This window comes from Temnothorax americanus, unplaced genomic scaffold (assembly GCF_048541705.1).
Source record: "Temnothorax americanus isolate GAGA-0224 unplaced genomic scaffold, ASM4854170v1 Scaffold137, whole genome shotgun sequence".
NCBI classification, from domain to species: Eukaryota; Metazoa; Arthropoda; class Insecta; order Hymenoptera; family Formicidae; genus Temnothorax; species Temnothorax americanus.
Window position 1 is genome coordinate 97,869 of NW_027509272.1, and position 16,156 is coordinate 114,024.

At 37.9% G+C, this 16,156-nt stretch overlaps 1 protein-coding gene across 11 annotated transcripts in view; it reads right to left on the reverse strand.

Annotated features, from left to right (window-relative positions):
* Positions 1–323: 323 nt before the first annotated feature.
* The window catches only part of Pum (pumilio), a 157,683-nt gene continuing 141,850 nt past the window's right edge, over positions 324–16,156 (reverse strand). For 5 of the 11 annotated variants that reach the window (XM_077400512.1, XM_077400516.1, XM_077400511.1 and 2 more), the window contains 8 exons: positions 15,838–16,002; positions 14,762–14,881; positions 14,034–14,105; positions 13,352–13,649; positions 12,642–12,882; positions 11,671–12,061; positions 10,706–10,874; positions 324–10,608 (listed from right to left, as the gene is read on the reverse strand). In XM_077400512.1, the coding sequence (XP_077256638.1) occupies positions 10,281–10,608; positions 10,706–10,874; positions 11,671–12,061; positions 12,642–12,882; positions 13,352–13,649; positions 14,034–14,105; positions 14,762–14,881; positions 15,838–16,002 (1,784 nt within the window). In that variant the 3' untranslated portion in view covers positions 324–10,280. The remainder of the gene's footprint in view (positions 10,609–10,705; positions 10,875–11,670; positions 12,062–12,641; positions 12,883–13,351; positions 13,650–14,033; positions 14,106–14,761; positions 14,882–15,837; positions 16,003–16,156) is intronic. The other 6 variants (XR_013256069.1, XM_077400517.1, XM_077400515.1 and 3 more) reach the window with 6 other exon arrangements.

Below are 16,156 nucleotides of genomic sequence, written 5' to 3' on the forward strand. Positions count from 1 at the left end.
AGAAAGATAATAATAAATAAGTTCTAAAAGTAGGCAGATATTTTCCGCTGCGTACAAAAAAAGACAAAACGAAAGCAATACATGTGTGTAATTATTCGTAAACGATTAATCAATACAATAATCACTGCGTCTACTTACTCGTAATACGTAGCCGTTTGCAGCACGAAAACAAATATTTTATCACTATAATCCAATATATGTATAACTTTCCTTAATTGTTTATTTATAACTTCATTTACTTCATTATTTCAATGCACGGCGGACCGCTACCGAGACGATTCTAAGATAATAACTCGATAAAACTCTAAGTCCTCAGTGTCTCATGTGTATATGTGTGTGTGTGTGTGTGTGTGTGTGTGTGTGTGTGTGTGTGTGTGTGTGTGTGTGTGTGTGTGCGTGCGTGCGTGCGTGCGTGTGCGTGCGTGTGTTTTGTCGGTTTGTAAGTGTATAAAATGCAGTTACATTGTCGCGAATTTTTTTTAATCGAAAGAGAGGGAGGCGAGAGAGAGACAAATCAATTAAAATCAAAGATGGCTTACTTCCGCGTAAAAAATTATCATGGCGGACAATTAAATTAACAAAAAAGACAAACGTAGATACACGATAAAACTTGTCCAAGCCGATGGATAAACGTAAAACGAAACCAATTAGACCGGTTCTCATCGAATCCATAATATGTGTCCAGTTCGACGACGTACGTGATGGACTTGCAGCCGATCGTTGCGGAAATTAAAAACGCGAAACTCATAAAATTACGAAATCAAAGTGAAATTATTTTCAAAATCAAATCATCGCGTAGTTTTTTTTTTCGGCTTGCAACGCCGAATAATCTGCAAATTGCAAACGTCTCTATTGTTGCCTCAAAAAACTGGCGCTCTAAAAGCAAGACGTTATAAAAACCGGCAGTTAAAATTAGAAATTTCCATTCAACGTCGCTATTTCGAAAACCACTCGAATAAAATTCACCTATTAGAAGTTAGCCCCCCACTTTTAGAATTAACATATTTTCACGGTTGTGCTGAATTGTGCTAGGTTTGTGCTATATTGTGCTCGAATATTATAACCATAATATAAAAAAAACGAAAAAAATTTTTTTAAACAAATTTTTAGGTCAGCTCCCCACTTTTCGTTTTTTTCAATTTTTTCGATTGTGCTGAGTTGTGCTAAGTTGTGCTAAAATATTATTAAAAAAAATAATAAAAAAAAATTACGATAAAAAAATCATTTTTTGATATAATTTATTTTTTTATCGTAACTCTGTTATTATTTTTTTTAAATAATATTTTAGCACAATGTGTTAGCACAACTTAGCACAACTCAGCACAATCGAAAAAATTGAAAAAAACGAAAAGTGGGGGGTTGACCTAAAAATTCGTTTTTTTAAATTTTCTTTCGTATTTTTCATATTATGGTTATAATATTCGAGCATAATATAGCACAAACCTAGCACAATTTAGCACAACCGTGAAAATATGTTAATTCTAAAAGTGGGGAGCTAACTTCTAATAGGTATAAAATTCACGCTTTTATACAGAGAAAATTATTATCAAGAGAAAATCTTGCTAACAGCGATTTTTACAGACCGGATTAAACTTGGCACTTACGTTCCCGGAAAATCGAAAAACTCTCTTGTATCGTAGTCTCTAGCGATGTCATTATTTGCAACAAACATTAATATAAACGTTAAGTTAAAAAATTAATGTTATTAATATATCACAAACCAGTTGAACCGCCGCTAGTGTAATTGCAAATGTGATATTCATAATACTGTTAAGTATCGTTTTTCTATTTCCTTTTAATTCTATGTGTATTCTCGAGACGATTACAAACACAGATTACAATTGCATAAAAGCATGACAAGTGATAATTTACGCGCCGCTTTCACGCCGTGTCGTCGTCGCGAACCGACCGTGCGGTCTCAAAATAGTTAGCAATTCTATTCCAAAATAAAGTAAAGTGCTAATCAAACAAGGACAGAATGAGCAAAATCGAGAGAAAGATCTCTTGAACAGAAATCGATAGGGAGACGATAACGTCTGTTTAGTGTTATTTTCAAAAAACAACTCAGACAACACGTATGTCCAAAATCGGGACATAAGACGTCTTAAAAAGACAGACGTCTTGCGTACCCGATTTTGGCATGGTCAGTCTTTTTGCTCTGGGAAGTTTGTCGAAACGCGTTTCGGAGATTCTGCGAGCGTGGTCGAGTCGTATCGCCTAGGTGTTTCGCATCAAACAAATCTATGGTTTTTTTGCAGTTTCTTGTTTGTGCACGTAATATGCTTTTTTGTGTTTGTGTGAAGTGGCAAGATAACGAAGACTTCGCCCACTCTAGCGCATCCAATGAGATTGCCTGGAAAAGAAACGCTCTCTCTCGCGCGTGTTCCTTCTTCCTTCCTTCCTTCTTTTCTCTTTCTTTTTGCTTAAGCCAAATCTACAATGTGTTCTTTGCTTCCTGTTTTCTGCTCTTAATCTCTTTGCGACTATCTCGTATTTCGCAATTCCGTCGCGTAACGTGATGTTTCTTAATTTTGTCTCTTCTGAAATTCGTCAATTTTTATCTTGGGCGACAGAGAACAAAAAACATATCGCGTTACGCGACGAAATTGCGAAAACAGGAAGCAAAGAATACATTGTAGACAGGCTTTATAATGGTACAATGACATTTTTCTCTCGTTCTTTTATTTTCTTTTGTTTAATCTACTTGCACTGTCTTGTCTGTTTGTAAAAAACATTGTCGAAAATGATTCTTTTTTTTTATTCTTCAATGGCTATTTTATCGTCTCTACGCGTTCTATACACTAATATACAAGTTATGTGTGTGATCTTGCGTTTTTTTCTCTCTTAAATCCGTATGCTTGTCCGTCCCACTTATCTAATTATCTGCTAACATAGAATACACTTCTTGCAGCTGATTTTTTTTCTTTTATTTCCCTCTGCATCTATCGTGTGTATCTCATTGTCAGACAGTATCACCGGCCCGTATATATGGTCGTGCACCCTGTGCAAGGCGTACCTCTTTCGGCGAAGATTTCTTCGCCGATGTCAAATAAAATGCTTTACGCGAAGAAAATTTGATCCAAATCACGGGATTTCACAATTCCGGCATTACCGAGGGTAATGTTTCGAGGTATCCGTGTTCTTTTTTTTCTCGCGAGATAACGCCATGCTCAGGGGTCCTTACGCATTCTTATAAGAGCCGGTAATCGATACGAACAGTGTTACGCGTTACATATATGACATATATCAGACAAATATATATATGAGATATTTATATATATATTTAATATATACGCGTTCTTTTTTTTTTTTTTGTATATATACGAAATATATATATATACTTGGTTTAGCCCTGCGATTCCGTATTGGTGTGTTCGTGTTATTCGCGAGTGTCTCGGCGTAGGGGGGAGAAGAGCGGTGGAAGTGCATAACCCGTGAAAATGATGAGAATAGCGCGCTACTGTACATCAGTCTTAATATCAGGGCGCACCATTCCCGTTGGTTTGCTTGCTTATCCCTCTTTGCGGTTTTACGTATCGTCGGCCTCAAGGCAAAAAAAGCCCCCGAAGTCATCAATCACCTATCCCCTCTGAACGTAATTATTCGTTTACAGAGCGAGAGCAGAGGCGTCGTCCCAAGATTTTTGCAAATTCATTACATGTGACCGAAGTTTTCTAACTGAAGTTGCATAAAAACCAATTCCAATAATCCTATTTCATCTCTTCCACTAATATATTTTATAAGAAAACCATTAAGGCTCCTGGGTAGTCACCGCGGCCATATTGGATTCTTACTATCGAGGCGAGGAAAACACCCAATTTTGTTGTGCATGCCATTTTCAAATAAAAAAACATTTCAATAAAACATCACTATAGATCGTTTCAAAACACTTCCAAAATTGGCCGAAAACTACCCTTTTCCCTCGACAATAAACAAACAGCCATAAAACGAAGCCTAAACATATGGGAAAAACAGCCGTTTAACGACTATCGAAAGAAGGTGAAAACGTTTCTTCCGCATGCAAATCTTACTTTTCGGCCAATTTTACAAGTTTCACGAATACGTTAAACGTTAGAGCACAAGCACAGAGCAAATAATAATGAAATAGCACGCACAACAAAATAGGTTGTCAACATGTCACAAGACAGAATTCTCCATTGGAGAGAGTGAGAGGAGAGAGTGGCGTCGCCACCGTCAACGCAGAGTTCTCGGCTCAGGGACCAGGAGCCTTAAGTGTTAAGTGACGATTACGCCAATCGAAGAAATGCAGGATACATAGACAGAAAGATTAAATTTTGATGTTGAACTTTCAGGTGCCGACGAGCGTTAAAGCCGACGATATTCGCGAAAGGTTGGGGAGGCCTCTCGTTCGAGCAAACAACTGTTCATGTACCAGCGCCGTGGCAGTTGAATCCGGTGGGCGTGAGGTGAATACATGGGCAATCGAAGAATGTCCACATGTCGATTTGTTTCCCAACTGTCTCAAAATTGCACAATCGTCTTTTGCAAGTATGCACGTGTATGGTACCGTGTATGTGTATTAAGTGTTGGTGCCTTTGTGGGTCCATAGGTACGATGTTGGGTATGGGTATACGTGTGTGTGTGTGTGTGTGTGTGTGTGTGTGTGTGTGTGTGTGTGTGTGTGTGTGTGTGTGTGTGTGTGTGTGTGTGTGTGTGTGTGTGTGTGTGCGTGCGTGCGCGCGCGTGCGCGCCTGCTGTTTTATGTACTTGCATGTTTTGTCTGTATATGTCTGCAAAGTGGGAGGTCGCAGATCCTTCATACATATATGATACAATTAGCGTGTAGTATTAAAATCATATACAATTGTTACAATATTTAAATAGTACTTATTACATATATATATATATATATATATATATATATATATATATCATACCGATAAGGCTTAGATATACATATACATATATATATATATATATATATATATATATATATATATATATATGTATGTATACATATATTTATATATATGTATAATCAATATTTATAGTGTTGCTTAATCTGCTTATATCTTAATGCTTTAAATGTCCCGGTGAGAAAGGGCCTGCCGGTCGTTTTATGAGTCGATTCTCGAGGAATAGGAGAAAAAGCGGGTAAAAAGATTCGAGAGATTGAGAATGAAGAAGGAAGTGAAGATAGCGGAAAAAGAAAGGTCTATCCTGAAGTACAAATGTTCGAAGAAATAACCGAGTGCTTTTACATAATAGTTTTGTCACAGAAATGCTGCAGCTTTTTATGCGATATCGTCGTAAGTGAAACGAATTTAATATTTCATTGATAAAAAAAAAGAATATTGTATGCGCATTGTCAAAAAGCTGAAGATTACGAGACTCAGAATGTTTTCTCACGTCTCTCTATCTCTCTTAATAAATCTCAAAATTAGTTTTAAATTCGTATTTTCGAAGTTTTAAATCAAAGCTTGATGATATGTAAAATATGTAAGATTCGTAAAATTTGCGCCTTTTCCTAATTATTGTTTTTACCAGTTTTTTTATCGGTGAACATAAATTAAGAATTCGTTACATACGATGATATTTCATGGATACAATTTTTCTATTTTTTCGCTCAGGCATACTTCCGCTCTTCGAAGTGCGCCATTACGGAACGCGCGTGGCACTTAAAAAAAACTCCCATTTTGCGAAAACCTCCGCATAACATCACATCAAAAGAGCAGCAAAGATGTCCGAGACGTTATGCGGGGAAATCGAGATATATTAGTCAAGTACTTCTCCCTTTGCTTCTCTTTCGCAAATGAAATATACATCGAGTTTACAGATGTTACGAGTTTACGGTGTTCGAGACTGCTATCGCAAGCAACAAACAACAACAATGTCGTCGTCAATTTACGCTCGCTAAAAAAAAAGAAAGAAAATATAATTTTTACGAGGCTGATCATACTTCGAGACTGTCTGGATCAACGTGATTCGTAAATTTTGCTTCCGAGAAGAGGGTACAGCTGACGAAAAATAATAAAAATCGTATAAAGATCGAATAAAGATCAAGTGATTTCACCGGTCACCGTTCCTTTTCTTTTTTTTCCGCACTCCATTTCTTTACACGCAATAAACGCATTTACTCAGGCAGCGTCTCATCAGTAATATCGCATTTTTTTACGCTATATAAAAAATTTACACTATTTATAATTAAAAATCAATAAGAAGAGTTCTTTACTTTTTTTCGTCTGGTACAAGGGAAAGGCTTAAATAGATATATGACGACAGACTGCTAGATTAATGCGATTTCTATCCCTAAACGTTCATACCAAATTCTCAAGATATTTTATCTAGGGTGGAAAAGGAAGGGGAGGGGAAGAGAGAAAGAGAGAGAAAGAGGAGAAACGTGATAAAGATTAATGAGAAATGTACTTGGAACATGTTATACCATATTTATAAATGTGTGTGTTATGTGTGCCGAGCTTATACATGCACATATGTATATATGTATATGTATATATTTATATATGCGTGTACACATACGTATATATATATGTATATACGTGCGGATTTATAACATATGCATATACACACATATATTTACATATGCCTTAGCGCGATTAGTAATAGCGGAATTGAATAATCAAATAGGGGAGGAAAGGGAGACCGTTAATCAAACAATATCCAATAGCATAGTAATAATAATACAATATCATAATAATATAATGATAATAGTAATAAAAATACGATAAGTAAATCGATAATCTTACGTTAGCTGATAAGACATGAGATATTTTGCGTTCGACTTACGCTTCGTGCCGTTTTTCTTTTTTTCGCAACGTTTTTCTCGCTTAATTTATACCTCTCGCTTCCTTTACACGCGATTTCGTCAGGTATGATCGATGGATCTATTACAGATGAGAGGCGCGGTGTTTCTTGTTCTTTTTACGACTTTTAATTTACAGATGATCGCGCGATTTATCATTACGGATGAAGGAACTATTTTTTTTTCTTCTCGTCACAGTTTCCTTAAACATATGAGCACGTTTTACACGTCTCTCACGTTTACATAATTCGTCTCTTTTTCTTTTTTTTAAGCGGTTTTTACAGGTCCGGCGTCCTGTCGACTGAAGATGAGGTGGCAGTTGGAATGTCTGTCTATATTCACGAGAGGTCTATCAACCGTACTTTTTGCATCTTTATAGCGTGTTACTGTATATGTGTGTGTGCATGTAAATATGTGTGATACATCGAGCAAACGTGCAACCTCAGCAATTTTCGGAAGGGTCGCCCACTGTAAAGAAGAAACGAGAGTTGAGCGTCCCACGGAATTTACGCATCGTAAGTGACATCAAACGGTGAAATACCGCGTTTACTTTTGTCGCATAATCGTCCGTCACTCACCCTCTTAACAACGTTTTGACAATAAAGTAATCTTTATTTCGAACAAAACGAGAGAAAAAGAGAGTGAAAAAGAGAGCGCGCGAGAGAGAGAGAGAGATGACGGAGGGGGAAAGACAGAGAGAGAGAGAGAGAGAGAGAGAGAGAGAGAGAGAGAGAGAGAGAGAGAGGGAGGGAGGGAGAGAGAAGTACTTAAGAATTTGTCAATTTCGTTAATAAATCGTTATTTACAATATCTTACAAAGAAAGCTGCTACGTTCTTCCCTCTTCTTTACTTTTACTTTTTATACAGAGTCGTGCGACAGACAGGCGTTTAATCTAGTTTGCTGGCGAGTTTTGTGAGTTCTTTCATCCTTTTTTCCTCTTCGATTTCTACATGTTCAATAATCTACCTTGAAATGAAATATATCACACATTGTACACTGGAGGGCGGCTGATAATCGGTGAGAGAAAGAAACATAAAAGTTATGTATATAAAAATTTGTCCGAAATGAAAAGGATCTCTTACGTTAGGTGGCATTTATAAACGCGATCCCAATGAAAATGGCTGAGTGGTTCTTTGTCCTCCAATGATCTATAATACAATTGAAATGTTCAAAGTGTGGCGTGTGTCTAAATGTATATATATGTATATCCGAAGAGATAATGATAAGGAAATGGCGCGAACAGATTATAGATACACATGCATTATGCACGATCTTCTGATATTTCTGTTCCTCGAGAACACATTTATATCATTTATACAATGTACAATAGTCTTCGGCCTTTACGTTCTAAGAATGGTAGCTGCAAATTATTCAAAGGAGGGACAGGGGGATCTCTCTCTCTCTCTCTCTCTCTCTCTCTCTCTCTCTCTCTCTCTTTCTGTGTGTGCGTGCGTGCGTGCGTGTGTGTGTGTGTGTGTGTGTGTGTGTGTGTGTAATTTCTTTTTACCTAGTGCAAGTCCATGTGTGAAAGATGTTTATATCTTACAATTGGATAGATACTTCGGAAAAATGTCAAATTGTATGAGTTTGGTAGAGGAGAGGAAAAAGGAGGAGCTATAGTTGGGACAGCAGCGTTTAGAACGTAAATCATAAAATTTAATATACGTAGTAATTATTATATAATACATAATATTCACAGACTCCGTCAAAAATAAGGGGAAATGTTCCCGTGAGAAATAAAATATTCACTGAATTTATCGGTCCTCGCGTATTTCGGATATTCGTACCTATACACATTTGTTATTTATTTATATCACAATTTATACAAAATTCGAGGATCTCATGAGGGCTCGAGCAATACGGGATGGTGGAAATGAGAAAGAGAGGGAGAAAGAGAGTGAAGAAAAGACGTATTCCTTACTCCAGAAGTTACGAACATAAAAAGTGAACAAAAAAAAAAACACGGTAGCACAAATAGCTTATCTTGTTACCTTTTTCACTTTGCCTGCTTTTATCTGTCTTCACTTTCTTCTGTGTGTGTCACGCAATCATAGAAAATCAATGCAAACAAGAATTAAAAAAAAAAACTAAACTTTTTCTCATTTGGAAACTTTCAAAAGTTAAAAAAAATAAAGGAAAAAGAAAAGGAAAAAACAAATAACGAAATAATCACTCTTTGTGAACGTTCCAAGTAGTCTCAGGGGGACAAATCGATGATCAGGTCAGAGGTCCAGGTTCAGGGGTCAATGCCTGATTTTTCATTCCCATGTCAAACGCTATGCTACATTTAAACAACATATCTATAACTCCTAAAACTTCTACATCTCAAGTTTTATCTTATTCTCTCGTCTGCTCACCCGTTGATCGAGCGCATACCGCACGTTTAAAAATAATACTAAAGCAGCAATTGTGTGTAAAAGAGAGGAAGCGGCGCGGTATACGCGAGATCGGGAACGTCACACATTACGCGTAGCGTGTTGTCTGTATATATGTGTGTAATGTGTGCGTGCGCGCGCGCGCGCACATGTATGTAATGTACGTATAATGTGTTACAACCCTCGTACAATTCGATATAAATGCATGCAGCACTAAGACCTAACTGTCTTTAAAACTGTTCGTGATTTTGTCGCGTCGTCCTCGTAGAAGCTTGCTGTTAACGTCCTCGCCGAGTACAATTCTCGCACATCGTAATGCTCTGTTTTGTTCATTCTTGCCGAAGGATAGAGCTCTTATTTCTTTCTCTTTTTGTGTGCTGAATCGAGGGGACGGTAACGTACCTAATAAATCCAGCGTAACTGCTCTGCACAATAATTCAATAATCGAGCGATCCTCTTACGGACCTGCATGAAATTAAATTTTATACGGCACAAGACCAGCCAATGGCTTAGCTCAGCATGTGCCGATTGGTCGTGAAACGTACCTGAAACTCGTCGAGCCAATCGTGAGAAACATCGTTTGCAAATCAGAAATCATAGTGCAACTTCTACTTGGTATGCTCGATATACTTTTAATGCGAATATCTCTATGCACGTGATACTCCCTCACGCAAGGATACGTATTGCAAAACGATAGAAAAATGCACTACAACGTATCTATCCTCATTTCTACGGACTGCTTTTTTTTGTGGGTTCTCGTTAAAACTTCGCTATAACGTGATCTCGCGTTGCCCGGGTTCCGAAGAAACTGGTTACTGTACAAATATCGTCAACTCCACGATTGCAAAAATAAGAAAAATCGTTACATTTCTCACGAGAAACAATCGTCCAAGAATTTTTTTGCCTCTTTTTCATTTGCTTTCGAAGGACACGGGGCAAAACGAGAAAAGAAACAAACGTGGGAAATTCGTCATTCCCGTCGATAGATAGAACAGATCTCGCTAAGGTAAAAGATAGGATAGTACTTAACGCGACGTGCGGATATTGCAGTTCTTCTTGCCTCTTTATTTGCGGATTTCTCTTTTCCTTTTCCGCGGCGGGAGACAATCCCATATACGCGCGTTTATAAAACCTGCGTTGACTGCTGGCTCGATGTTGAGACCGAACCGGACGCGGCAGATGCAGGCGGTCCGATCGGGCCGAGATCGCCGCCTCCGCTGCTCGTTGACGTACCAGCAGACGTCGCTCCTACTCCCATTGCCGAAGCGGTCTTCATGAAGAACTTCTCCAGTTTAACGATAATGTGCTTGCCATAGGTGTACTTGCGCAAGCTTCCCAAATGCGGCCGAATCTTATGCATCAGCACCTTGCGTTGTGCCGGCTCCGCGACGTCAATCATCTTCTGAACGACGTAATTGGCATACTGATCCTTCATCATCACGTTCAGCGCACTGCGCGATAAGAGAAAAAAAATAAACAACCATTAGGCTTTCGAGAACATTCGATTTAAATCCCCTAAAAATGCATTCAATACGAAAGCGCACTCACTTGTCGTTGAAGCCGCAAACTTCTTCAATCAGTACAGCGCGTTCCTGTCTTGTAGCATGAGTCACGCATTTTTCAACGACATTGCTCGCAAACTTGTGCTGGGAAAGAGCGAGTACTTTGCCTCTAACGCTGCTGATTAATTGCGCTTTATCTTCTGGCTTACCGTGCTCTATGAAAAATATAAGTAAATATCATTATTCATATTGACATATTCAGTCAAACCTCGCCAACTCGAACCTCAAAGGAACAGAAAATAATTCGAGTTATCAAGTATTTCTAGTTATCAAGATTTCAAGTTGTAAGTGTGAAAAAACGTCGACTTATAAAGGTTTTGAAATTATACATATAAATAACTAAAAGTTACCGTAAAAAAAACAACAGAGTAAAGATTTTAATAACTTTAATCATTTTTAAAGAAGTAAATTCATATATGTATTTATAAAGATGCATATAGAGAAGCTCATGTAAAATCTTTTTACTTTGAGTTATAGAGATTTTATTGATCAAAATTCGCGATACAGAGGTCAATTTATAATATTAACCTCTATATCTCCAAACAATTCGAGTTATAGAGATAAACTAAGGTATAATTGGTACGCCGGAAAAATACTTCGAGTTAATCTCCTCTTTTTCTTCGACTTATAGAGGGTTTTTCAAAGGAATGAAAAAAATTCGAATTATAAAGGTTTTCGAGTTAATGAGATTCAACTGCAATAAGATTTGAGTTAAATTAATAGTAATATAAATAGTATATAGTAATGTTCATTTTCATGAATAGTAATAGCGATACGTAATAATAAGAATATTTAGAAGATAAAGATAATACAAATACCATATTACTTTTACTAATAATAATACAATTATATCGTCAATCATCAATAAATAGTGTATTAAAATCTTTAAATTGGTTTCATCTGAAAAATCTTTAATTCTGATCACATTGATATTAAAAAAATGATATTTACCAAGCACATGTTGAATGACGTAATTGCCATATTGATCCTGAATTAGTTGGTCAGTTGAATTGTGCAACTCTTGTAGGATTCCTTGAGTTTGTTCAGGAGTACAATGCTCGAGGATACGTTGGATCACTCGGCAGCCATACGGATGAGTACTCAGAGAGTATACCTGTCCCGCAAAAGCTCCTATCACGAACTGCAATGCTCGCGGTTCAACGCACTCGATGCATTTTTGTACAACGTGATTCCCGTTTTGATCCTTAACGCACTTCAACACATGCCCATCCAGTTCCCGCACGATTTCCTGTTGCTGTTCCGGTCCGATCGACTCGAGAGCCTTCTGTATAACTCTGCAGCCATACATTTGCAGTGCCAGTGGTAAAACATGTCCGCGAACCTGATATAAATAAAAAAAATTATAATACGAAGAAACACTCATAAGATACCTTTAATATAATTATTTGATAAAATATCAGACTACTCGTGCGTAATCACGGTGATCAGATGACACGCAAAATTTTTCCTCATATTTAATATAGCGAGAGTCGTGGTTAAAAGTAATAATAGCAATATAGTAATAATATCAAGTAAATCTATTGACAATCTAAGACTGGTTACATTCCAAGAATGTATATAGAAATTTACAGAAAAAAATATTCTGCACGAAATATAGATACCAATAGAAAAATAAGAATTAAGATTACAAATAAAAAACTATTCACAACGATTCAATATATATATATATATATATATATATATATATATATATATATATATATAGAATCGTTGTGAATAGTTTATTTATATATATATATAAAATCAAAGATAATTAAAAAGATCACTATCAATGCGTTTTTGTTCATGCTCTGACATATGGCCTACGGATCAATATCAAACTATCAAGAATTATTAAATTACAGTGAGTTAGTTCCAATAAATTCTCCTGAATAAAATAATTTTTCGGTACTGGAATTTACCTTTTGGGCGAGAGTCGATTTCTGTTCCTGTGTGCCGTATTCGAAGAACTTCTGAATAACGTAATTGCCGAAGACATCTGTCATAAGGGAATATGCAGAGGAAAGGATCTCTTGAAACACGAGCTGTTTCTCGCTAGCCGAAGCTCGTTCCAATTTCTGCTGAATAAATCGCGAACCATGCTGATCTTGACTGAACTCGACTATGTGATTAGCCAAATCGCGTAACTGAAGACTCGGGAAACTGAAGAGAAAAGAACACGTATAATTTATTAGCGCATTGAGCAACTGCGCACTGGAATAAAGCTACTGATTACGATATACCACGTCAAAAATAAGAGATCATATGTAATATATTCTCGCAATATGCATCATGTTCTTTTATCGCACACTATTTGCGCTTAGAATTTGAAGACTGCTGAAGACTCCTTTATCTTCTTAAATTAACAAGTATCTTAATTAATTATAGAAATATGTTTTTCAGAGAAAACAGAGGAGATACGTGTGGATAAAATTTCATTCAGCAAGATAAAAAACAAAAAGCAAGACAAAAAGAACCTTGTCACAACAGATTTACCGGACGGATTTCTATTCTACTCACAAACGATGACATTTAAGAGAATTAATTTATTTTTATAATAGTGCAAAAAAATGTATGATTTCGTTGCCGAGCTCATAATTTAAATAACCGTAAGAAATCCCATCAATTTTACCGATTATTTCGAAAATCTTCCAATAGGCGGGATCGTCCTCCGGAATTTTTATCGCTGATATTAGCAGCACCTCCACGGCCAGGCTTGCCTACGAGATTGGGAAACAGAGAACTACTAGAGCCAAACACTCCATTGGCTGTTAGGGTGGGTACCGCGCTGGCGCGGAACTTGGCTTCGGCACCAGGAGCTGCTGATACTCGACTGGCTCCTCCGACAAGACCACCCACCAGAGATCCCCCTAAAGTCGGCGGTGGTGTTAATGACAGGCCCAAGGGACTCGGTGACGCGGTAACTGTACCTGCATGACAAATCAAAGCGCTTAATGACAGATTCTTTAATCAATTTGGAGTCGATTCGTTCTCGAATATCAAAAGTCGTCGTCATTTGCGGACGCGACCTTCGATTTCAAATATCACATATCTTTATAAATAAAAACAAAATTTTACTACAGCGATATCTCGTTTAAATTAAATAAATGAGATTAATTATTTCGACTACTGAGAAGCTTAGAAGTTCCAATGCACATAAGTCTCTTATTATTAATTACTATTATAATTAATTAACAAAATGCCACTGATTATTGGACATATTCGTTAAACAAAAATCAACTCCAAATTTTCTGAAATTACATGAAGAATAAGATGAGCACTCGTATCTAGTTATGCTCGATCTGTATCTGTACCTGTGTCTGTATATTCTTTGCAGGGAGTACCTGCATTTGTAGCTAAATACACTCTGTCCCAGGTACCTGTATCTAGAGAAAAGAGTACTTCTTATCTCACTGATCGTGAATGATGCGCTGTACAATTTTTGTACAGAAGCAATGTACACTGTATAGAGGCTAAGTCTAATCCCGTGGGGGAGGGGTATTATGTTAAAATCGCTACGGATTACAGTGACGTAGGTACACTGTGTGCGCGCTCTCTGACAAAACAGTCATCCTTGCGGGCGCTTACTCATTCCCAATTAAGACGTTTTCAAGCATTAGGATGTAACATAATTTATACGTCGGGATCGGTTTAGAGAGAAGGCTAGTGTTGTTATCATAGCTGAGTTATGTATACAAAAGGCATGTGTACAAATAGATTACGATATATTATTAAGACACAATGTACAACATAGATACGCGAGCGTCTATGGCGATTCCGAGATGCCTCATAGCCGTCGTGTACAGGCGTCTAAAACGGAACACTTGAATCCTCGAAAGTATCCTCGCTACACGTTGAACATACGGGGAAATGAGACGATAAGAAAAGCCGACAAAAAACGAGGCTATTTCAACTTTCATTATCATTTACACCTCTCCATACGTTTTCTGCGCAACGCGGACATTCGACGCAACGTATCATTCTAGACGCCCTACACCCCGTATATCAGAGTACATTTCACACACAACAAAACGGTCCTTACCGAGGGCGCCGTAACTCTGAGGCCATTTCGCCCGGCTATATTCCAAGCTTGGACTGAAGGCTGAAGTATTTCTATCAAAGGAATCTCGTCTGCCGGTTGAAGACGCACCGAGGCCTAAACCTGCACACAAGACGGACACCGTCATCTTTACACAAGATGCTCGAGGGCAACTGGTATCGAGCATATACAAGAGACGAGACGATCAAAAGAATTGCGATAATCAACAAATCGACACAAACGCTCTACTGAGAAAGGCACGTCGCTGAAAGAGAGTTGGCTATATTCAACACGAAAGTACAAATCAATTAGGTTGTATAAAGCATGCAAACACCTTACGTTATTTTTCATTCTTTTTTTTTGTACATAAAAATCCGTTACACACCACCAATATAGAGAGCCAAAAGAAATTTCTCCAGCCCCAGGAAAAAAGCACTCGAGTTGATAAGCTCAATATTTCAAAGAATGTCTCTTTTTCCATAACGAGATAAAGTAAAATATACATATTTCTATATACAGTACTTTAACACACAGGGGATTGACCCATGTCTTTCTACCGTACTATGCAACTACCGAACAATTACAACGTACGCAGTAATCTATTTTTTCCCCGTTTCTTTTTCTTTAATTTGATCAGTTACTAGGCAGGTTTTTCATACGCGGGATCATATTTATTTTACATTTCCTTAGCACTTTAAAAATTATCGTTATTAAGTCGCTAATATGTACAAGATAACTACAGAACGTCAAGAGCTCATTTCTAATTCATATCCTTAAAAACCGCAAATTACACATATATACATGTTATGAATTCACGGAAGGTTCCGTAAGTATCTGGTTTTCAGGAATACAGATACAACATTAAGTTTTTCGCCTAATAAAATCCGCGGGTTTAAGGAATCAAGAAACCGCCGTTTTCCTGGAGAATAAAGAGAATTCGCCGAGAGCAAGGTGCCCGAAGAGAAGGAGAGGGAGAGGAGGATTGGGATGAGGAGGAAGAGGAGAATAAGGACGTGGATAAGGATGAAGAATAAAGTGGGATGGAGGAGAAGGATCGAGCACGATCGGGGGTCATATACCTGTATTCTGCAGTTGGGCAGGCGAGCCCAATGCTCCGAGCGGGGAGCCGCCGTATCCTAGAGCCGCTAAACCCGCGGCAAGTCCAGAACCTTGCTGCTGCGCCTGTTGCACCGCAACTGCCTGAGCTTGCGCGACCACCGCTGCTGCGCTGCACGCCGCCAGACCTGCACCAAAAGCCCGCAACCCACACGCGCTTTCTTAGTCGTCGTAAGTGTTGATTAGCGTATGTTACCGAGCCTTACACCGTCTATGAGAAGCCTAGCAGTCTACATATCGCAATCGCGTATCCGCGAACGTGGGCATCGTATAGGAAAGCTC